The sequence below is a fragment of the Acinonyx jubatus genome, chromosome A1 (genome assembly GCF_027475565.1).
Source record: "Acinonyx jubatus isolate Ajub_Pintada_27869175 chromosome A1, VMU_Ajub_asm_v1.0, whole genome shotgun sequence".
Classification (NCBI taxonomy): Eukaryota; Metazoa; Chordata; class Mammalia; order Carnivora; family Felidae; genus Acinonyx; species Acinonyx jubatus.
The window spans coordinates 170553462-170574992 of NC_069380.1; the positions used below are offsets into that span (position 1 = coordinate 170553462).

The following is a 21531-nucleotide window of genomic DNA, read 5'->3' on the forward strand; positions in this document are numbered from 1 at the left end:
CCTTCCCTTGGGCTGCCTATGCAGGGAACACTGGTGGCATCATCCAGGTCTGAGCCTTGCACAATCTAAGGAATAGGACCCTGGAGTCCTCTGCTAGAGGGCTGCCAGGACCCCCAGGCTGCCACTTGTTCCTTTACTCATTTGCTGTTTCACTTTCTCAATCCTTCTTTCATCTGTTCATTCACATCTACTGTGTACAGACACTGGGGCAATGGTGGACAGGACAGACAAGTCCCTGCTCTAATGGGACTGACATTCTAATGGGGACAAAGGGCAATGAAGAAACAAGCACCTAATATAATGTGAGATGGTGGTAAGTACTATGGGGAAAAATAAAGCAGGGTAAGGGACTAAGTGCCTGATGCGAGTGAGGCATTAGGAGGCTATTTAGATAGGGTGATCAGGGAAGGCCCTTTGGAGGTGGCAGCAGCTGAGCAGAGACCTGAACAAAGTGAGAGAGCTGGTCGTTTAGATATCAGGGGAAACTGTTCCAAGCAGAAGGAGCTACAAGTGCAAAATCCCTGAGGCAGGAATATGCTTGATGTGTTGGAGGAACAGTAAGGAGGCCAGCATGCTTGGAGCAGAGTGAGCAAGGAGGAGAGTGGTGAGAGGTAGATTGAGCTTATTAATGCGATGTACATATTAAGGGCCTTAGTGTTATTTCAAGTGCAACAAGAACCTAATGGAATGCTAAAAGCTGAGGATGATGTGATGTGATTTCTGCTTAAAATATCACCTTGGCTGCTGCACGGAGACTCTGGAGTAGGTAAGGATGGAAGCGGGAAGATCTGTTAGACTGTTAAGATGTCCAGGCACAAGATGAGTGGCTAGGACAACACTGGCAGCAGTGACCAGATATGGAACATATTCTGAAGGTGGAATTTGCAGAGTCTGTGGTATAACAGAAAGGAAGGATAATGCCATATTTTTACAGGATCAGGTGGATGAACTGTGATGCCATTTACTAAGGTGAGGAAAAAGTTAGGCAGAAAATCACAAGTTCAAATTGGGATATGATGAGTTGAGATATCTAGTAAACCTCCAAACAGAGATTGAGCATGATGTTGGATATTAGAGCCTGGAGTTCTTGGGGTGATGTCAGGGCTGGACATATAACTTGGGAGTCCTTGGCATATAGGTGTTATTGATAGTCACAGGACAAGATGGGGTCCCAGAGAATGAATGTAGCCAGAAAACATATTATGGCCATGTTGAGAGGCAGATAAGAAGCCACCAAAGGAAGTGGAGAAGGAACAGCCAGTGGGGCAGGAGGAGGCACAAAGCCAGGGGAAAGAGGGAAGGCACCTGGACCAGTGCTGCTCCCTGGCAGGATAAGAGGAAGGCTGAGAAATCACCATTGACATGATGACGTGGAGGTCATTGGAGACCCTGAGAAGAGGAATCAGTTTAGAGGACTGGCGGAAACAATGGCCTGACTGAAGTGAGTTCAAGAAAGAGCAGGAGGTGGCTCAGCCAGTTAAGCGTCTGACTCTTGGTTTCAGCTCAGGTCACGGTCTTGCAATTTCTAAGTTTGAGCCCCACATCAGGTTCTGCGCTGACAGACTGGAGTCAGCTTAGGATTCTCTGTTTCCCTCTATCTGCCCCTCCCTCACTTGCTCTCTATCTCTCTCTTTCTCAAAGTAAATAAATAAACATTTAAAAAAGAAAGAGCAAAAGGAAAGCAAGAACAGGAGGAAAGCAAGTGCAGACAAGGCTATAGATAACTCCTGTGAGAAATTCTATTCCCAAGGGGAATAGAACAAAAGAGCAATAGTTGGAGGGGAGATGGGGTCAAAAGAGGATTTCTTTAAAGATAACTCTTACAGTAGTTTGTTCAGTGACGGGAATGATGCAGAAGAGGGAAATGTGATGATGGCAGAGGGGGAGAACAGCAGCAGCCATGCCCTAGAATGAGCTAAGGGGTGGACGCCTATTCACTTACCCACACACACTGGCTCTCAATTTCCCCTGCCACCTGCGCTGGCTGCCTGGGATGACCCATGGGGACAAAGTGGGGACTCTGCCACCCCCGCTAGAGTCACCCTGTTACACCCCCACCACAGGCGCTGACCGCTCTGGAGTGGGGTACCAGGCAACAGCCCATTTCATCAGTGTGGGGTTGTCCCAGGGCAGAGGGCTGTTGACTGCCTGGGGTCAGGGAATGGAAAGGCCCACAGGTCAGGCTGAGAGCCAAGCCAGGGGCTCCCTTCAACTCTGTCCGCTCCTGCCATTATCTTCAGCCTTCTGTAGAGGGTTCTACAAACCTGTGCCCTGTCCCCATATCATCTGAACCCACCTCCATGTGCTCCACACCCGCAAGTCCTTCCGGTTTAGAAATTCTGGAGCCGCTGATGGCTTGCACCTTCCGCGGAACAACGCCTATCCTCACGATGGGCCTGCAAGGCGAGTATTATTGTCCCATTTTTCCGAGTAGGAAACAGATTCAGGATGTCTAGGTCTGTTTGGTACCGAAGGCCGCTTTCTTTCGGCTCGGCCAGAGGGAGGCGCATGGGGCTGCTCGAGCTGCCAGCTGGTCCCTGGACTAGGCGACCTGCAGACCAGACCCCGCCCAGGCCCCGCCCAGGCTCTGCCCAGACTCCGCCCCATCAAGGGATCGCGGGCAGCCACAGGCCTTCCAGCTCAAAGTAAAACGGGACTTCGCGATTGGGCGGGGCGGAAGGATTGGGTGGGGCTTCCCAGTTGTAGAGAGGCCGCTCGCAGGCGTGGCTTTGACGGGGCGTGACCTGTGGCTCCGCCCCCTTCCGCGAGCTCAAAGCGGACTGCGGCCGCGGGGGCGGGGTCAGAACACGGGTGGCCGATCCCAACGCGGTTCTGTGGGGCCAGCCACCGAGCAGCGCCTCGGCGGGGCCGAGCAGGTACTGGCGACCGCGCGGGCGTCTCGGGCTGGGCCAAGCTGAGGGCAGGAGCCTGCTGGGGACCACGGAGGGCGCTGGGGTCGGGGCCAGTGTTGCGCTTCCTCTTGCGGGCCTGGGCCCCTGCCTCCGCCCCCGCCCCCGCCTTCCTGCGGCGAAGCCGGCTGCGGCAGGGCGGATTGGCGCCTGCGCTGCTTCCTGCGCCCGAGACTGCCAATGCTTTGGGCCCGGGTGGGGGACACGGGAAACTGAGTCATGTCGGGATGGTAGTAGGCCTGTGCGGGAGGCACCACGCCCATTGGACTCCAGGATGAGCCCCCTACCTGGCCACGCTTTGGGGTCCTAGCCTTCTCTGATTTCCATAGGGGCCACGGCCCCTCTGTGCCGCCCCCAGCGCCTGGGAGTCCTCATCAGCCTCGACCCGTCTGGGAATGGCCAGGACCCGCTCCAGCAGCCTCCTTCCCCACCCCTCCCCCTCGCGTCCCGAGCCCCCGTGTGCTCCCTCCGCTGGCTCCGCACAGTGTCAGCTTACACGCCTTATATAGTCCGAGCAGGCTTCTGCGAGGCCTGCCTGTCGGGACCTGGGGGCGGGGGAGAGGAGTGCCGGCCCCTGACTCACCCGTCGGTCCGAGGGTTAAGGCTGGCTTGGGGGGAAGTCCATGTCAAATTAGCTCTGCGGCCCACTCCTGAATGAAAAGAACCTCAAGACTGAGTGAAGGGATCCCCTCATCATCCAGTCCCTGGGGGGGGGGGGGGGGCGGGGATTGCCCCTGCCTCTGCAAAGTGAGGTCTGCCAGCCACACCTGACAAGATGAATGCCTGCTGGTGCCCTGGGTGTGTTCAGAGGCTGCTCGTGCCTTCCTGGCACCAGTCCAAGGTTGGTATCCAGAGCTGGGCCTGCCTGTACACCCACCATGCTGTCCACTCACCTTTTCTTTCCTCCCAGGAGCAGGCACCATGGATTCCTTCAAGGTGGTGCTGGAGGGGCCTGCACCTTGGGGCTTTCGGCTGCAGGGGGGCAAGGACTTCAATGTGCCCCTCTCCATCTCCCGGGTGAGCCAAGGTTGTGGGAGGTGCTATTCCCAGGGGTCTTTGGGTGTCAAGTCTGTGGTGGGTGATGGGAAGAATCTGAGCAGGAGTGAGCCAGGTCCAGTAGGGCAGGAGGTATCTAGGTCCAGAGATGTGGTGGGCACCCACCACAAAGGCTCTCAACCAGGTGGGTACTGGGAGAGGAGCACCCACAGTTCCCCAGCACTGTCTTGTACTTGATGCCATTCCACAAAGCTACTGGGGCCAAATCTGAGGCCCCTGGGGGATGCCCATTCTGCAGCAGGGGAGCCTGAGGTCTCCAGGAAGTATCTAACCTGCTTGAGGGAGCAGTGTTTGGAGCCAGGCTTCAGGAAGAGCACTCTTGACTGCAGGATCTCACTTCAACCTCATTGCCACCTGGGAAATAGCAATTGTCACCCTGTTTTTCCAAATGATGGAACTCAGGGCTCAGAGAGGTGGAGGGGCCCTTTCAGTGATTCCTTGGCAAGCAAGGATTTGAATTCAGGCACTGGGATGGTCTGCAGTTTGGTGGGGAGGAGGACACTCTCCAGCCTCTGTGAGGTTCTCTATCTTCATCCCCTGGTGCTATTTAGGATGCAGTGGCCTCTGACCCGAAGCAAGGGTGTGGAATGGGGCTCTAGGGTTCTAACTTCAGCTCCTGAGGGCCTTCCCTGTGAGGGGCGGAGCTGAGGGGCTGGCTCCTCCCTGTGGCAGGGGTATTGCCTTATAAGCCCAAGAATGCAGCCCCACGCTGGGATGGCCAGCTGGTGGCTGGAGTCTGCAGAGGTGAAAAAGGCTGGCTGAGGCCTGAACCCCTAAATGCCATCGGTGGACCCCTCAGTGGGTGACCATGAGGCCATGGCTCCAACTGTAGGGTCAGTTGTGGGACACAAAGAGGGTGCCCAGAGAGAATGAGGCCAGCCTTTGGGCTGGTGTCTGTGGCCTGAGGGTCAGGAGGGGGTAGGGACTTCCTGCCCCCACATCGCCTGTCCAGAGAGGCCCACCCATGAGCCCAGTGGGCAGGCAACTGTTGGCAGGAAGCCCAAGGCAAGCATAGCCTGGTGGGGGCCAGAAGGTTGTCTAGGCACTGCACAGCCTGAGAAGGGCCCCAAGATCAAGTTTGTCTATGGGAGTTGGCTTGGTGGCCAGGGCAGGCAGGCGGTCACTGTTCTTTCCAGGGACCTTTCCATGGGGTTCCCCTGGAAACTGCCCTGCCCCTGGGTAGCTTACGGCAGTGGTCCCCCCAACTACACAAACCCACCTCTATGCAATCTTCAACTCTTGCCAACCCTGAGAACGTATTCTACATCTCCCTTTCCGGGAAAGTGCTGACCACTGTGGCTGGGGAGCCATAGGCTGGACTCTGAGACTCAGTTTCTTCATTGGTGGAGATAGGCAACATAGTAGCCTGAGGGATGGACTTTAAGATGTGGCCTGTTGGGGGCACTCTGGGCCTGAGGTTCCTTGTCAGCAGCCCCAGCTGTGGGTGGGGCCACAAGCTGAGCCCAGCCCTGGAGTTGGACCTGGGCCCTGATGGGTGGTGGGGTAGGGTGGTCTTTTCTGAGGTAGGCCAGCCCCTCCCTCCCCCCTGACCCCAGGGAGGAGGGAGGGGCTAGGGCTGGCTGTGGGCCCAGGCCTGGGAGATGAGGTAATGTCTGAGACTTGGGGGTTGGGCCGCTCATTGGAGCCCTCAGGCTGACTCACCCCCACCCCTTGCAGTGTCCAGCCCTCTGGCTTTTCCCCTCCTTGAATCCTCAGGCCTCCCTGCTTCTCTAGCCACCCCACCCCACCCCACTCCCAGGGTTTTCTCCTGCTTCTCTCTCCACCTCTCTGATCACTGCTCTATCCCTCTTGTGCTTCCTATCCTCCTCAATCAGGAAAGGAAATTCCCAACCCTCAATTCCCCACCCCTCCCTGAGCGCCAGCTGCTCCTGCCCACCCCCAAGACCTCTATCTACCTCAGGCTCAGCCCACACCTCCCAGGAGTCAGCATGTGTGGGTAGGGAGTGGCTGGACCAGGTTTCCCTTCTATTGACTCACCATGACCTTGAGTAAGTCACTTCCTTTCAAGGGTGTCCCTTTTCTATGCTCATTATAAGGGGTTGTTGGATTGAACTGAAAGCAAGAGAGATCTAGGCCCCAGACCCAGCCAGAGAGTAGCAAGTTGTTCTAGGTGGGCTGACCTCTGAGTTGGGTCCCAACACCCAGCAGAGGTAGCCTACTAGTGGAGCCTTAAGGTCAGCGTCAGACCTGGCCCTGCCTCTTGACTAACTGAGCAGCTTGAGGCAAGTTACATAACCTGTCTTTTTTCTCATGTGTAAAATGCATATAATCTGAGACTCCACTCCACAGGTTGTTGGAAGATTCACTGTTAGTATGTGACAGTACTAGGTGTTCAATAAATGTAAGCTGCTTTTGTTACCATGTAGCAGATGAAGAAGGAGGCACCCAGCTGTCTTGCCCTTGTAACCTCCCAAGCATGCAATAGAGCCAGCTCTCTCTTCTTGCCCTAGTCAGTCTTGCTGTCAGTCTCTGCATCTGGTCTTTCTGCCTTCTGGAGATCTCTCTGGAACCTCCTACCTCCCCTCTCCCTGCCTCAACTCAGTCTGTGCTTCAGCCCACTAGGGAGCCTCCTGGGGCCACGGATAGCCAGTACCTCGGATAGCCAGTACCTCGCAGTTCTACCCCCCCCACCCCCGCCCCGACCTATGAAGTGTGAATTTGCCTTCCAGCACTTCCCCCATAAAAGTCTACTTAATGCCAGGCTTCTTGCCAGAAACCTGGGCAGTCCTGTGGGCTTAAACCCATGAACAGCTGTCCCACCCCTTTCTGGGTCGCTGCCTCCGGGCTAGAGGGCCAGTAGGGTCCAGTGGGATGTGTCAGGGTTACCTCTATCAGGGGTCTGGGAAATACCCCACTGGAGCTTTCAAACTGCTGATGGCCCCTCCTAACCTCAAGGCCAAGTCCTGGTTCCTTCCCCGCCCCAGCACTCAAGGCCATCATTAAGTAGACTCTCTCACCCCCTGGGCAACACATCCCGTTGTCCTTTCATCAAGGCCCACCACTTCCCAGAAGTCCTTCCTGGCAGGCTCAGTTCATGCTAGTGGTGACCATTACTGCCAGCCACTATTACCTTATTTGCCACAGGAACCAGAGATTCCCAAGGCAGAGCCCAAAGGATTAGGGAAGAGGGTGATGTGGCAATTGAAGGCTTGGGGGTGACACTCTTTTACAGCCCTAGCTGACACCTTGGGCCCCTTTCAAGCACTTCATGGGGTACCTGGAGATGATGGGGGCCTGTTCCTGGCTCTCAAAGGGTCCTGGCAGATCCCTGCAGATGGCTGCAGGACAGGGTGCTGGGATTGTAAGAGGTCAGTGAGAGCACCTCTCAGCGTCACAGAGGAGCTCACCATATGCACAAACCAGAGGGTGGGCGAAATAGCCCAGGCAGGAGGCCAGCAGGGGGTTCAAGGGCTGTGGTTGAAGTTGAGAAGCTTGGGGTTTAACCTGAAGGTGGCTGCTTGTTGACATCATAGCAGTTTCTGGGCTGCAGGGAGGAGGGTCATCGAGGTGAACAAACAACTAAATAGTGATTGGGGTGATTGTGAGGTTCAGGTGAACTCCACCCCTCCCAGATTGTTTTAGTATTCAGCAGCTGCCCAGAAATATGTTGAATGAAAAGGCCTCCAGGTTCTAGAAGTGGGGCAGCTTAAGCAGAGTTGACTAATGTTGGCTTCAGTTTGGTCTGCAGAGGCTTGGGCCTCCATGACCTTCCATCTGTCTGCAGCTGACTCCTGGAGGCAAAGCTTCACAGGCAGGCGTGGCTGTGGGTGACTGGGTGCTGAGCATTGATGGTGAGAATGCGGGGGGCCTCACACACATTGAAGCCCAGAACAAGATTCGTGCCTGTGGGGAGCGCCTCAGCCTGGGTCTCAGCAGGTACAAGGGCCCTGGCCTGTCTGGTGGATGGGGGCACCCTCAGGCCTGGCCTCCTATCACCCCTTCCCCTTCTCCTCCAGGGCCCAGCCGGCTCAGAGCAAACCGCAGAAGGTAGGCAACGGACGTGGGACATGTGAGCGAGACATCTGGGTGGTTGGAGGGGTAGGATTGGACTATTGGGCTGACCTGCCCTCCCCGGCAACTAGGAGCCTTGATACTTCCATCCCTGGCCTGGAGTAGAGGATGGGGCCAGAGCTGGGAGACTCTGGGAGACTGGGAGTTGTTCCGGGGGCTGCCGCACGGTCTGGGCACCATGCATGACTGCCTATCTGTCCGCTGCCTTCCGCTGGCCTGTGCTACAAGCCGTACTCGTCTGCCCTTTGGCCCGCGTGGGCTGAGATCATTCCTCCCAAATGGGCCCCTTGAAACCTGAGCACCCCCCCCCCCACCTCCCGTAGGCCTCTGTCCAGATGTGTGGGGGTGGGGCTGGAGCACCGCTGTCCTCTCCACGACACGCCAGGGGGGCATTCACCTCTGGCTGAGCGTTCCCCCTGCCCAGTGTCCTCCCTGCCCGCCCTGCCCGGCTCTGTCTCCGCCCAGGCCCTGGCCCCTGCCGCGGACCCCCCGCGGTACACCTTTGCACCCAGCGCCTCCCTCAACAAGACGGCCCGGCCCTTTGGGGCGCCCCCGCCCGCTGACAGCGCCCTGCAGCAGAATGGGTACGTCGGTCCTGCCCACCAACCTCTCACGCCCACGCCATCTGTCCAAGGCCCCAAGCCCGCTGCCCGCGCTGCTGCTCAGTCTGCGTTGCGCCTCAGCCCGGCTGGAACCATGAGGCAGATCCGTGCGGCAGTGACCCCTGGCGGCCGGGGCGGGGGCTGTAGATACAGGGCCCCTCTGAGGGTGTGGCTCCTGCCCAGGGTCTGCCCTCCTGGAGGCTCTGAACTAAGCAGGGCCCCCCCACTGGTGGCCTGGGATTGGGGTGTGGTGTCGGGCCAACTGAGCCCCAGACACTCAGTACAGCCTTGCCCCTGGCTACTCTGACCCCTTGCCATTTTTCTTCTTCCTTGTGTCTGTCCCTTTGTCCCTTTATCTGTCCATCTGTCTATTTCCTTCACAGGTGCAGACCCCTGACAAGTCAGTGAGCCCCCTCTGCCTGTTCCTTTCTTCCTTCCTTTTGGCATTCTGGGCGGTGGCCCCTCCCTACCCTAGCTGCCTTCCTTTCCTCTCACATAGCTACCCTCCCCACCCCTCACCTAGCAGGGCCCTGGCCTTGCCCTCCTCCACTCTCCTAAGCACCATAGCCCACATGCACCAATGCTGGGAGGGGCTGCCCCCACTACCCACCCCCAGCATGAAGTTCTGAGCCACGCCCTCCCCACAGACAGCCGCTCCGGCCGCTGGTTCCAGATGCCAGCAAGCAGCGGCTGATGGAGGACACAGAGGACTGGCGGCCTCGGCCCGGGACAGGCCAGTCCCGTTCCTTCCGCATCCTTGCCCACCTCACGGGCACCGAGTTCAGTAAGTGCCAGCCCAGGGCAGGGCGGACTCTCCTGCTGGCCCCTAGCCTGGGCCTGGGCTCAAATGGAGCCTGCTCTGGTGCCCTGTGACCTTCTGCTAGGGCTCAGGGCTGGGGTGGCCATCTGTCTTCCCTTGGTCAATGCCTGCCTCTGCCCTCTCAGTGCAAGACCCGGATGAGGAACACCTGAAGAAATCAAGGTAAAAGGATGGGCAGTAGCCCCTCTTTCTTACCTCTTGTCTCTTCCATTCCAGCCAATGCCCTATGTCTGCTTCTGAGGGTCCACAACCAGGGCTCTCCATTTTCCTTCCTTCTTTCCTTCCTTCCTTCCTTCCTCCCTGCCTCCCTCCCTCCCTCCTTCCTTCCTCCTTTCCATCCTCCATCCCTTCCTCCCTTTCACCTCCTTCCTTCTACTTCCTCCTTCTTCTCTCTCTGCCCCCCCAGGGAAAAGTATGTCCTGGAGCTGCAGAGCCCACGCTACACCCGCCTCCGGGACTGGCACCACCAGCGCTCTGCCCACGTGCTCAACGTGCAGTCGTAGCTTGGCCCTCACCGGCCGGCTGCCCTCTCTGCCTCTCTCTTCTGTTCCTCCCACCGAGGGCACCCCCCTTGGTTGCTGCAGCTTCTGCCTACCCACTCCTTTCCTGCCCCTGGACTGAGCCTCCTGCTGGCCTGGCAGAGAGCCTGGCTCTGTCTGACACTGCCTTCCCTCTTTGCCCTATGGTACTGCTATCTGCCAGGTCTGTGCTGGCTTAGGCATGGAAATAAACATTCTCAGCCCTGCTTTCTCCGCCTTTGTCTTCTATCTTTGTGGGCTTGTTTTGGGTGTGGGGGTGTTAGGTGTTCAAACCCAGTGTGGGCCATGCCAGTCTGGGTCTCAGTGAGGGGTAGTACCTGCCATCAGAGCTAGATCTCTGGAATGAGGAAGCCCCAAGAGCTGCCTCAGAAGGGAGAGCCCTTCTCCACCTCCCAGTCCCACACAACAGACCTGATGGCTAGAACCTGACTAGGAGAAGCTGCCCTACACATACCTATCCCAGTGGGACCTGGAGTCCAGCCCAGCAACTCTCATGTACCCAGTCATCTCCCATGGGGCCAGGAAGACCAAGGTTGGGGGGTGGGGCCATGCCAGGAGCTCCAGCCATACAGGGCCTTGAATGGCAGATCTTGCAGCCAGGTGCCCAGGACAGAAGCCCCAGCCCCAGCTTCAGCTACACCCCAGGAACCCTGGCCTGGTGAGAGAGAGTGGGCTTGGGCCTTGGGAAGGGTGGGTAGCCTCCAGGGGCATGCAGGGTGAGGGGGGGGGGGGGCTCCAAGTTGCCCCTGGCTCGACCCTCTGACACTTGGGGTCCCTGGGCAACCCCCTGGAGCCACTTTCCTTGGCCCTGGCAGGCCCTACCACCCCCAGCCCCACTAGCCGCCCACCGTGGGCTGTGGACCCTGCATTTGCTGAGCGCTACGCCCCAGACAAGACCAGCACGGTGTTGACCCGGCACAGCCAGCCAGCCACACCCACACCTCTGCAGAACCGCACCTCCATCGTGCAGGCAGCCACTGGAGGAGGCACAGGAGCAGGTGGTGGCAGCAATGGCAAGACTCCCGTGTGCCACCAGTGCCACAAGGTCATCCGGTGGGTGGCCCGGTTCCTTTCCTATCCTGGCCTTTCCTGTCCTAAAGCCTGGCCCTGGCATCTTTCCGACCTCTGCTCCCCCGTCTGCCTCCCCACTCATCTCAGCTGTCACTGTGGGAGGATAAGGATTCAGTTCCCAGTTGCAGTGGGGGCAGGGACCTGGCCTAGGTCCTCAGATTCTGCATCCTGCATTACTTCCCCCACCCCACCCTGCATCAGCCTCTTATCAGTGTTTGCCCTGCTGAAATGGAGGAAGTACCAACAATACATTCAAGCAGCACCCCTAGAAAGGCTGCTGTCTGGGCAGGGAAGGGCCTGCCCCTCCCAGCTCCTCTGCCTCTTCTTCCTGCTCACTTGGTCTCTGCCAAATCTCTGCTCTCAGAGTAGACAGGCCAGAGGCCTCTCTCTCCTTGCACTGTTCCCTGGGGCCCAGCAAGGTCACACAGCCCCCCAGAGTCAGTATGCTGGCTTCTAGAATCTTGGTAGTTCTCAGCCCTGGTCTTGCACTGCTCTTGACTCCTGTCAGCTCTCAGGCTCTGCAGAGAATCCCCTTCTTCAGACACCCTCATTTATTTGGGACCTGCAGGCCCTTCTCCAGGCCAGATGGACTAGGCAAGTGGGACAGGGTGGGCACCAGAGTCGGCTCAGGTACCTACTGGTTTTCGGAGCTGATGGGCACTCTGGGTCTCCCGTCCCCAGGGCACCAACTCCTCTGGTTTGTCTCATTAGGCCCAAGTCAGCCGCCCCCACCCAATGTAATCCTCCTTATTCCAATGCTGCCTCTGTCCCCATCTCTTGTCATCAAAGCAGCACAGTTTCATCACTGTGTCATCACTTGGGTCACCTCCCAAGCCTGTTTCTCCTTTATTTGGAAAATTGGGAGAAAGGGTTTCCCTTCCAGGCTTCAGAACAGGTGTTCACTAAACCCACTTGGGCTCTGGCCAGGACCTCCCACCTCTTCTGCATACACTCCCACTTACTGCCCTCGCCTCCCTCTTAGGGGCCGCTACCTGGTGGCACTGGGCCATGCATACCACCCTGAGGAATTTGTGTGCAGCCAGTGTGGGAAGGTCCTGGAAGAGGGCGGCTTCTTTGAGGAGAAGGGTGCCATCTTCTGCCCCCCCTGCTATGATGTGCGCTATGCACCCAGCTGTGCCAAGTGCAAGAAGAAGATCACAGGCGTGAGTAGGGCTGGCAGGTGGGTGGGAGGGTGAATCTGACCCTGTCAGCATTGAGGAATACTATTGAGCAACTCTTAGGCCTAGAGGCTCTCCTGTCATGAGCCCTTTGGATCCTTAGCAGCTTCATAAACAGGCTGCTACATTGGCCTCATTTTGTGTTAACCAGGATCCTCTTAACAAATGACCAAAATCCTGCTCAGAGGGGCTCAAGCAAGAAAGAGTGTACAGGTTTCCCCGGTTCTCTGAAAGTAGAGTGTTCCTATGAAAACTTTCCCAAGCCAAAATGGCATAAAGTGAAGAAGCAAGTACTGTTCATTTATATGGAAAAAAAACTTGAGCATTCCCAGACCCAAAAAATAACCTCTTGTAGGCTTTTCTGGTACCTTAGGACACATCTTGCTAACAGATGCACGAAGTAAATTGAGATAAAGCACAGATGCTCATAGACACAGTTCAGAACTGTGGCTGCTTGATGCTGAGATGCTGAGTGTGGTTTCCAGGGAAGGAGCTGGGCGGGGCCGCTTGCTGCTCAGGGTACAGGGTGTGTGCTGCCTCAGTAATGGCTCACTACAAAACAAAACGCTGAACGCTGTTTTCACTTTTCGCCTTTCTTCCTAAAAGCAAAATTCCTTATCGGATTCCTTTCAGTTGGTGGGTCTCTCATAAAAGTGAGGTGGTGTAACATTGACATTCGAAAAGCGAGGGATATGTGTATCAGCTCAAATAATCAGAACGCCCAAGGGGCACCAACTTCAGGCCCTGCTGACTGCAGGTCTTGGGGTCATCAGGACTTTTTCCACTACTTGCGTCTGTTTTTGTCTGCGTTGGCCTTGTTGCCCGCATACTTTTCCCAAGAAGGTGGCAAAGATGGTGCCACAGTGGTGCCAGGGTTACACCTCCCCAGCTTAGCACTGCAAAGAGAAGCTTGCACCTCTGTGCAAGCTGATGTGTCAAGGGGTCCGGTGCTGATGCTCACTGGAATAGCTTGTGTCACATGCCCATCTCTGGACCAATCCCTAGGACTCGGATTAGCCAAGCCCAGGTGACACCCACTGAAGCAGGGGTCAGGCAGCCCTACCTGAACCATAGACTGAGTGAGGGAGGATTGGTTCCCTGAAATAAAACAAGATGACATTACCCAAAGAAAGAAGGTAGGTGCTGATGAGGCCAAAATAAGAGATGCTGGCTGTGTCCGTGGGATTGCATTCAGCTGCAATAACTAAACCCTACTGCAGAGATTTAAACAGAAGCGGTTATTTACTTCAGCCATGAGAACTCCAGAGTTGGGGCGGCTGGGTGGCTCAGTTGGTTAAGCGTCCGACTTCGTCTCAGGTCATGATCTCACGGTTCGTGAGTTCAAGCCCCGTATCAGACTCTGCCATCAGCGTGGAGCCTGCTTGGGATTCTCACTCTTTCCCTCTCTCTGCCTCTCCTCTGCTTTCAGTCTGTCTCTCAAAAATAAAAAAAATAAACATTTAAAAAGAATTCCAGAGGGGCACCTGGGTAGCTTGGTCAGTTGAGCATCCGACTCTGGCTCAGGTCATGATCTTATGGGTCGTGGGTTCGAGCCCTGTATCAGGCTCCGTGCTGACAGCTCAGAGCCTGGAGCCTGCTTTGGATTCTGTGTCCCCCCTCTCTCTCTGCCCCTCCCCCACTCATGCTCTGTCTCTCAAAAGTGAATAAAGATTAAAGAATTTTAAAAGTAAAAAAATAAAAATAAATAAAAAGAATTCCAGAGCTGAAACAGCAGCTTAAGGATGCCTATTAGTCTTTTCCTGCCTTTGGCTCGGAAATCCTTAGCATGTGGACCCTTGTCCCCAAGCCTATCATATCATGGTTACCAGGTGACTACTCAAGCCCCAGGCCTGATATTCTTGTATATTCAGGCAGGAAGGAGAGGGAAGGGCCAAATGGCATTATTTTAACAAGGTTTTGCTTTTTGACTCTGGAAGAAAAACCAGAAACTTGCATCTTCATCTCTGTGTTTGGAATTGTTATCCTATGAGCACCTGGGCTGTGGGGGATTTTGGCAAACTCAGTATTTTAGCCTTTGTCTCCCATAAGAAAGGAAGGGGAAAAGGAAGAGGGTCATGACAGGCTTTGGGGAGGCCAATCCATAGTGTCTGCCATGTCAGTGCATGAGAGGACAGAAACTGACAGGTAACTCAATGTGTCTGAAGGGCATAGAACTATGGAGTGACAAAGCCAGAAATGCAGACACACAAATTTGTGATTCAAAATCCTGTTCTTTCCGGGGCTCTGGAGTGGCTCAATCGGTTGAGCATCCAACTTCGGCTCAGGTCGTGATATTACAGTTCGTGAGTTCCAGCCCCACATTGGACTCACTGCTGTCAGCACAGAGCCCCGCCTCAGATCCTCTGTCTCCCTCTCTCTCTGCCCTTCCCTTGCTCATGCTCTCTCTCTCTCAAGAATAAATAAAACATTTTAAAAAATAATAATAATCTTGATTTAAAAAATCCTGGGGTGCCTGGGTGGCTCAGTGAGTTAAGTGTCCAACTCTTGGTTTTGGCTCAGGCATGATCTCACGATTCATGGGTTTGAGCCCTGCGTCGGGCTCTGCACTGACAGTGTAGGGACTGCTTGGGATTCTCTCTGTCTCTCTCTCTTTCAAAGTTAATAAACACTAAAAAAATCCTGTTCTTCCCACTGAAACTAAGCACACAGTAGAGCCTGGCCATATTTTCTGCAGGGCAACCTAGCTGCCAACAGGAGCCAGGCTTGGGACTTTGGTCAGTGTGTGTCATGAGCAAAGAGTGATGGGCCATCTGCCTTCCCCCATTCATTCTCTTAAGTGTGGGCAGTGTGCCAGATAGTGTGACCCATGCTTGAGGACACGTTGTGAAGTAACAGGTCCTGCCCGCAGGAGCTCACACTAGGATGAGAAGACTCAGAGGATGTCAGGAGCCAAGGGTACAGTCAGAGGCAAAGGGGGCAGAACAGGCAGGGTGAAAGCTAAAGGGGTTCCTGTTGCATATGTATGGAAATTGACACCCAGAGAGGAGGAGAAACTGCCCAAGGTTACAGAGCATGAGAGCTATGCTGGAGTGGCCCCAGGCACTGTTGACTCCCCGCTTGGGCTCTTCCTGACATTCATGCCTCTCCTTATTTCTGGATACAGAGGCGGAGGTACCAGATGTGGCCAGAGAGCTCTGTGGTGATGTTCATATTAGTAAGGATTACTTTGAGCATGAGCAGTAGAAAACTCAAAATAGTGGCAGCTTATTTCCCACTTAAGAAAGTCCAGAGGTGGGCAGTCCAGGACTAGTAGACAGATCTAGGCTTCTGTATCTTGATCCTTGGCCATTCTCAGCACAGGCTTACTAAACAGTCCAAGAAGACCCTTGAGCCTCAGCTAAAATCTCCACGTTTCAGCCAGCAGGAAGCTGGGAAGGGAAGTAGGAATTGAAGTCTTGTGGCAGCCATCTTTAGAAGATGCTGCCACCCAACCCTTGTGCTTCCATCCCATTGGCCAAATCCCAGTCACTTGACCCTGCTGAGCTGTAAGAGAGGCTGGGAAATATAGTATCTTTGGGGCAGTCATGTGCCCAGCAAAAAATGGAGGTTCCATCAGTAGACAGGAAGGGGGAATTGGATATGATCACAGTCTTTGTCACTGTAATGCCAATTTGTGTTGTGGTACACTTAAAGTGTGTAGGCATCCGGCTTCACAATTGTACTATAGGAAGTCAGTTTGGTATTCCCGTCTTTTAGATGAGGGAATTTTGCCCAAGATCATAGTCATTTCCCAGCCAGCCTAGGCCACACCCCATTACACTGTTTTAACAGAATGGGCTGGATCCCAGAACCTTTCCTGAGCTGGGCATCTACAAATCAAGGCCCTCCTGTTCAATGACTGCTCTGTCTGTGTTACACTGCACTCTTGTCCTACCTCACTCCCCCTTCGCGGGTGGGCAGGGTTATCACCCAGGCCACAGATGGGAAGCCAAGGCTAATAGGGCCTGGCTGGCTCCCAGGTTCTGGAGTAAGCCTTGGGTGGCAAACCCTCTCGTGCCCCAACTCAGGCTAATGTTCCACAGAAACTCAGGGGCCCTTAGCTTCCCCTCTTACAAGGACTCAGGGCCTGACAAACTCTAGGAAGCCCCCACCTCACCCTGGGGGGAAGGTGAAGGAAGCTTACCTCCACAACCTGCTGGGTGCTCCATGCCCTGTCTGCACCCAGAGCTCAGAATTGTGCCTGCCCTGGGAGATCAGCGTGGAGCACAAGGAGAGAAATACAGGACAAATTGTCTCAGTGGAGGTGGAGGGAAGCAGCACAGCATGAGTGACACATTAGATGGGGCCTACCCTGGTTTGGGGACCGCATCTGGAATCCTATACTCTTTTCTTTCGTTCTTTCGTTCTTTCTCTTTCTTTCTTGAGAGAGAAAGAGCACGAACCAGAGAAAAGGCAGAGAGAAGGAGAGAGAGAATCTTAAACAGACTCCACACTCAGCACGGAGCCTGATGCAGGGCTTGATCCCATGACCCTGGGATCATGACCTGAGCCAAAACCAGGAGTCAGACGCTCAACCAACTGAGTCACATAGGTGCCCTTGGAAACCTATACTCTTTAGGCTCACCTCTCATCACTAGCCCCTCTCCAGTGCTCCAGTCATGTGGGCCCTTTCATTTTGCCAGTGTGCTGTTTTCCTTACCACAGGGCCTTTGCACATTCTGTCCTCTCCACCAGGAATACTAGTTTAGCCCCCTTTTTATCTTGTTCCTTCTCCTCTTGGACTCATATCATTTCCTTAGGAACACCTCCCGCGAGACGTAATCCTTCTACCAGGCTAGGGCTCCCACAGTTTGCTCATTACTTCCCAGTCCTTTTGCCCCATCTTTTCCCCAGGTGTGAACTCCATGGGCTGGGACCAGGGCTGTTTTGCTCTTGCTTTAGATTGGGCTCTGTGTAGAGGAGGTGGTCAGTAAATGGTTGAAGGAATGGATGGAAGTGGCCTCTAAGCTGAACTTTAAAAATGAGTAGGAATTAGCTTGAAGAAGGGTCAGGAAAGAGCACTCCAAGCAGAAGGAATAGCTTGTATCACAAGGTAACACCTGGGAAGGGTGTGAGATGAGGCAGAAGAGGTGAGCGGGGGCCGTGTTAGGAGATTGGAGCTGGGGCTGATGAGGTCAGCTGTGCTTCAGCAAGCTTCCTCCGGGAAGGGGGAAACAGAGCTAGGGAAGGGAACAGGCTGCTGGGGCCTGGGTCAGGGCAGTGGGGATGGGAGAGGCAGACAGATTTAGGAACTAGGGCGTAAAATAAACACTGGTAACTGACTTACAGGTTCTTCTGAATACCAGCAGAAATCTGCCTCCCTGCTCACACATCCACTGGACCCAGCTCTGGGCTGCCCATGCTCTTGCCCGAGCCCCCTGTCCTGCCAGCTTGCAGCCAAGTTCCTTCCCTTGGACCCTTGGTCCGCTCCTTGAAAAGAGGCAACACCAGACAGTGGGAAGAGCCAGCTTTGAAGCTAGCCAGACTTGGGCACAAAACCCATTTCTACCATCTCTTGACTATGTGACCTGGTGCAAGTCACTGTCTCTGGGCCTCACTAAAATGGTGGCAGTAACTTCCTGGCCAGGATGGTTGTGAGGTATATGTGAAATGTGACATAGATGCAGAGGGCACAGATAGGCCGTCCGAGAGCTAGGTGCCGCCCACATGTCTTGCTTGGTCTACATTGTCCTTTTAAATTAATGGGCAATAGGGGCTCCTGGGTAGCTTAATTGGTTGAGTGTCCAATTTTGGCTCAGGTCATGATCTTGCAGTTTGTGAGTTCAAGCCCTCCATTGGGCTCGCTGCTGTCAGCACAGAGCCCGTTTCGAATCCTCTGTCCACCCCCTCCCCCTGCTCTTCCCTGCTCACACTCTCACACACACTCTCTCAAAAATAAATAAACAACAACAAAAATAATAATAAATTAGTGGGCACCATTTGAAAATCAGATTTCACTTTAACACCTAGATTTCAACCTGACCCTTCCAGGCATTTCTGCACAAACTGGTCTTCACCATCCCTACAGGCAGAAATAGGTGCTCCCCCAATGACACCTTGGCAGGCACAGGGTCTGGGAGCCCCAACATAAATGTAGGAGCATTCTTTTTTTTTTTTTTTTTTAACGTTTATTTGTTTTTGAGACATAGACAGAGCATGAACGGGGGAGGGTCAGAGAGAGAGAGAGGGAGACACAGAATCTGAAACAGGCTCCAGGTTCTGAGCTGTCAGCACAGAGCCCGACGCGGGGCTTGAACTCACGAACCATGAGATCATGACCTGAGCCGAAGTCGGACACTTAACCGACTGAGCCACCCAGGCGCCCCTGTAGGAGCATTCTTACAACAACCTGCAAGGCTGGGATTAGGTTCCCAGATCACAAGGGAAGGAACCCTGTCAAGAGGAGGTAACTTGGCCAAGTTACCCAGCTAAGAAGCAAGGTCTGGTTGGAGCCACAGATCCGACCCCCTCAAAGCCCCACACTGCCTGCTCTAGATCTGAATGCTGCCCTCTGCCTGCTCTAGATCTGAATGCTGCTGACCCTGGTTGGCCCAAGGGTCCTCAGGATTGACAGCCGAGGCCAGTGAGAGCACAGACTCTCCCTGAGCCTCTGCTTCCTCCCACTCCAGTAGTGCAGGTTAACTCACAAATATTTGCTGATGAGCACCCACAGAGACAGGCACTGTTACAGTATATCCACTAATAGAACAGTCACAACTCGCTCCCTCCTGGACTTTACATCTGAGCAGGAAGAAGGGAGGAAAGACAGATGATAAGCCGTAGACACAATAAGTAAATTACTTGGTGGTGTGTTAGTAAAAGTGTTCAGGGATAAAGAGAACAGAGTTAAAAGTATTGGGAACATGGCATTGGAAAGGCAGTTTGGGGGCACATGGGTGGCTTAAGTCGGTTAAGCATCCGACTTCAGCTCAGGTCATGATTTCATAGTTCATGAGTTCAAGCCCAGCATCAGGCTCTGTGCTGACAGCTTGAAGCCTGGAGTCTGCTTTGGATTCTGTGTCTCCCTCTCTCTCTGCCCCTCTCTTGCTCGTGCTCGGTCTCTCTTTTTCAAAAGTAAATAAACATTTAAAAAAAATTTTTTTAATTAAAAAAAAAAAGGAAAGGCAGATTAGGAAGTATTAACTGGTGTTGTCAGAACGGGCCTCATGGAGAAAGGGATATTGAAGCAGAAACTTGAAGGCAGTGAGGGGTGAGACGTGGAGATACCTGGGGTAGAGCAGTCCAGGCAGAGGGGACAGCCAGCGTGAAGCCCCAAGACTGGTGGGCCCGGTGCATCAACCATAGGCAAGAGGCCATGTGGGGAGCTCAGAGGATACAGAGGCCAGAGGGAAAGGCAGGGAGGCATTCGAGCAGAGGGGAATGTGGTCTCACTCAGGTTGGTATCAGTCTGTAGGGGCAGAAGGAGGAGCTCAGAAGTCAGTGTTACTGTGCATCACCAAGGCCAGGGGTGCCTGAGGTTCACATCGCACGTCAGATAGGAAGTAAGAAGTGGGCAAGATCTGGATTCACCTTGAAGGCGGACCCAGCAGGAGTTCCTGGAAGATCCGATGTGGTGCATGAGAGAAAGCAGGGCATATGGCCTGAGCAGATGGAAGGATGGAGTTGCTGTCAACTGAGATAGGGACAGCTGTCGGGGAGGCAGGTTTGGGGTACAGAGGTTAGGAGCTGAGATTTGGACACGGCAAATCTCAGAAACATAGTGGACATCCACGGGGAAACCTCAGGGCCGGAGGCAGAGTGAGAATGGTGTATGTGCAGATGTAACATTTACCACAGGAAGGAAGAGGGCCCAAGGCCAGCCTTCCTGTGTCCCCAGCTCTGGAGAGGAGGGGCCGAGCTGCCTGGTGACTGTAGCATCCTCCTAGGAGATCATGCATGCCCTAAAGATGACCTGGCATGTGCACTGCTTTACCTGCGCGGCCTGCAAGACGCCCATTCGGAACAGGGCCTTTTACATGGAGGAAGGCGCACCCTACTGCGAGCGAGGTAGGGGGGTGGCGAAGGGGGGGCACGGGTAAGGGATGGGGGTGGGGCAGGCCAGAACCCAGTGCCCCCTTCCTCTCTGCCTCCATCCTCAGACTATGAGAAGATGTTTGGCACGAAATGCCGGGGCTGTGACTTCAAGATCGATGCAGGGGACCGCTTCCTGGAGGCGCTGGGCTTCAGCTGGCATGACACTTGCTTCGTGTGTGCGGTGAGTGCCCCCTCCCTGGACTTGGGTCTCACCCCTGTGCCATGTTCTTTACCAGCCTCCCTCCCAACCCCTGCCTCTGGAATTCCTGAGAGGTTGGGACGGGGACTCTCCTGCCACCCCCAACCGCATGTGACTTGACCTTGGCTGTCCTCAGATATGCCAGATCAACCTGGAAGGAAAGACTTTCTACTCCAAGAAGGACAAGCCCCTCTGCAAGAGCCACGCCTTTTCCCATGTGTGAGCCCCTCCCATCCACTGCTGCCTCATCCAGCCCAGCCAGAGGGATTGCCAGTTCTTGAGTCATCACCCCAGATTTCTGGATAGAGTTGGCAAAGGTCACCCCAACCCCAATTCCTGGCCTGAGCCTGGGGTTCCCTGGGCCCTGCCCTACCCCCTCCATTTCCCCCCACTCCCTCCACCACCACCACACATCGGTGCTGGCCACACCAGTCCCTGTTCACATTCAGTGCCACAATAAACCTATATCCAGCTATGCCCCATGTGTGCTGCCTATGCATTAGGAAAGGTGTGGTTTGAGGCACAGCAGGGTGGAGATTAAGATGGTTTTCCCAGGGCTAGCCATCCTGGTTATCCTTGTGATGGGGACTTGGACAGCTCATGGTCTGCAGGAGGAGGTAAATGGGGATCGCATGTGTGGGCACCTACAGAAGTGGGGGGTGCCTAATCTGGACTGGCTTGGAGGTCAGAAAGGAGGAGTTGGAGGTACATCTGCAGAGATGGGGTATGGAAAACAGTGACAGCCAGAGTGAAGGCCCAGAGGTGTCAGCCCTGTGCTGCAACAGAGGGTAAGGCTGGAGAGTGCAGCCCTCAGGTCCTGGGAAGCCACAAGTGCCAGGCCAAGGAGCTGGGACTTCATCTTGAGGGTGGGGTAGGGGTGTCAGGGCACAGAAGAGTGTGAAATAGGAAGCAACTAGTTCAGATTTGTATTGTAAAAGAGCTCCGAGAACTGTGAGCAAGGTGGACAGAAGGAGAGGGACGAGGAGGAGGGGCAGGAGCCACAGGAAGGGAGGAGCAGAGAGTGATTTGGCAGAGATGGGACCCGATGACAGATCCCATGGAGCCTAGAGTGGGGGCCTGAAGGATGAGAA

The 21531-nt window shown here is 54.8% G+C and overlaps 1 protein-coding gene and 1 long non-coding RNA gene across 9 annotated transcripts in view; one reads left to right on the plus strand and one right to left on the minus strand.

The window, feature by feature from the left end:
* Positions 1 to 4628, minus strand: part of LOC113592998 (uncharacterized) — a 14921-nt gene extending 10293 nt beyond the window's left edge. The window contains exons 1-2 of one of the 2 annotated variants that reach the window (XR_003413009.2): positions 3197 to 4625; positions 2297 to 2396 (exon numbers count right to left, since the gene is read on the minus strand). This is a non-coding gene — a long non-coding RNA (uncharacterized LOC113592998). Of the gene's footprint in view, positions 1 to 2296; positions 2397 to 3196 lie in introns of both variants that reach the window. The other variant, XR_003413011.2, reaches the window with a different exon arrangement.
* On the plus strand, positions 2719 to 20917 carry PDLIM7 (PDZ and LIM domain 7). Of its 7 annotated transcripts, none has more exons than XM_053225918.1 (14): positions 2719 to 2876; positions 3820 to 3926; positions 7711 to 7862; positions 7943 to 7973; positions 8463 to 8581; positions 8983 to 9003; positions 9247 to 9383; positions 9545 to 9581; positions 10546 to 10616; positions 10774 to 11011; positions 12012 to 12192; positions 20094 to 20214; positions 20307 to 20422; positions 20577 to 20917. In XM_053225918.1, exons 2-14 carry the CDS (start codon positions 3831 to 3833, stop codon positions 20661 to 20663), a joined length of 1407 nt encoding a protein of 468 aa, XP_053081893.1. In that variant the 5' UTR covers positions 2719 to 2876; positions 3820 to 3830; the 3' UTR covers positions 20664 to 20917. The 7 variants fall into 7 exon arrangements, with proteins under 7 accessions (XP_053081893.1, XP_053081903.1, XP_026891531.1 ...); XM_053225928.1 differs by having other exon boundaries at positions 10555 to 10616; XM_027035730.2 differs by lacking the exon at positions 8983 to 9003.
* Positions 20918 to 21531: the final 614 nt, after the last annotated feature.

Bases quoted from the DNA above. Each gene is read 5' to 3' on its own strand.
- PDLIM7 (XM_053225918.1), top strand. From the start codon at position 3,831: ATGGATTCCTTCAAGGTGGTGCTGGAGGGGCCTGCACCTTGGGGCTTT. The intron at 3,927-7,710 runs GTGAGCCAAGGT...ATCTGTCTGCAG, and splicing joins TGCCCCTCTCCATCTCCCGG to CTGACTCCTGGAGGCAAAGC. The intron at 11,012-12,011 runs GTGGGTGGCCCG...CCTCCCTCTTAG, and splicing joins CAGTGCCACAAGGTCATCCG to GGGCCGCTACCTGGTGGCAC.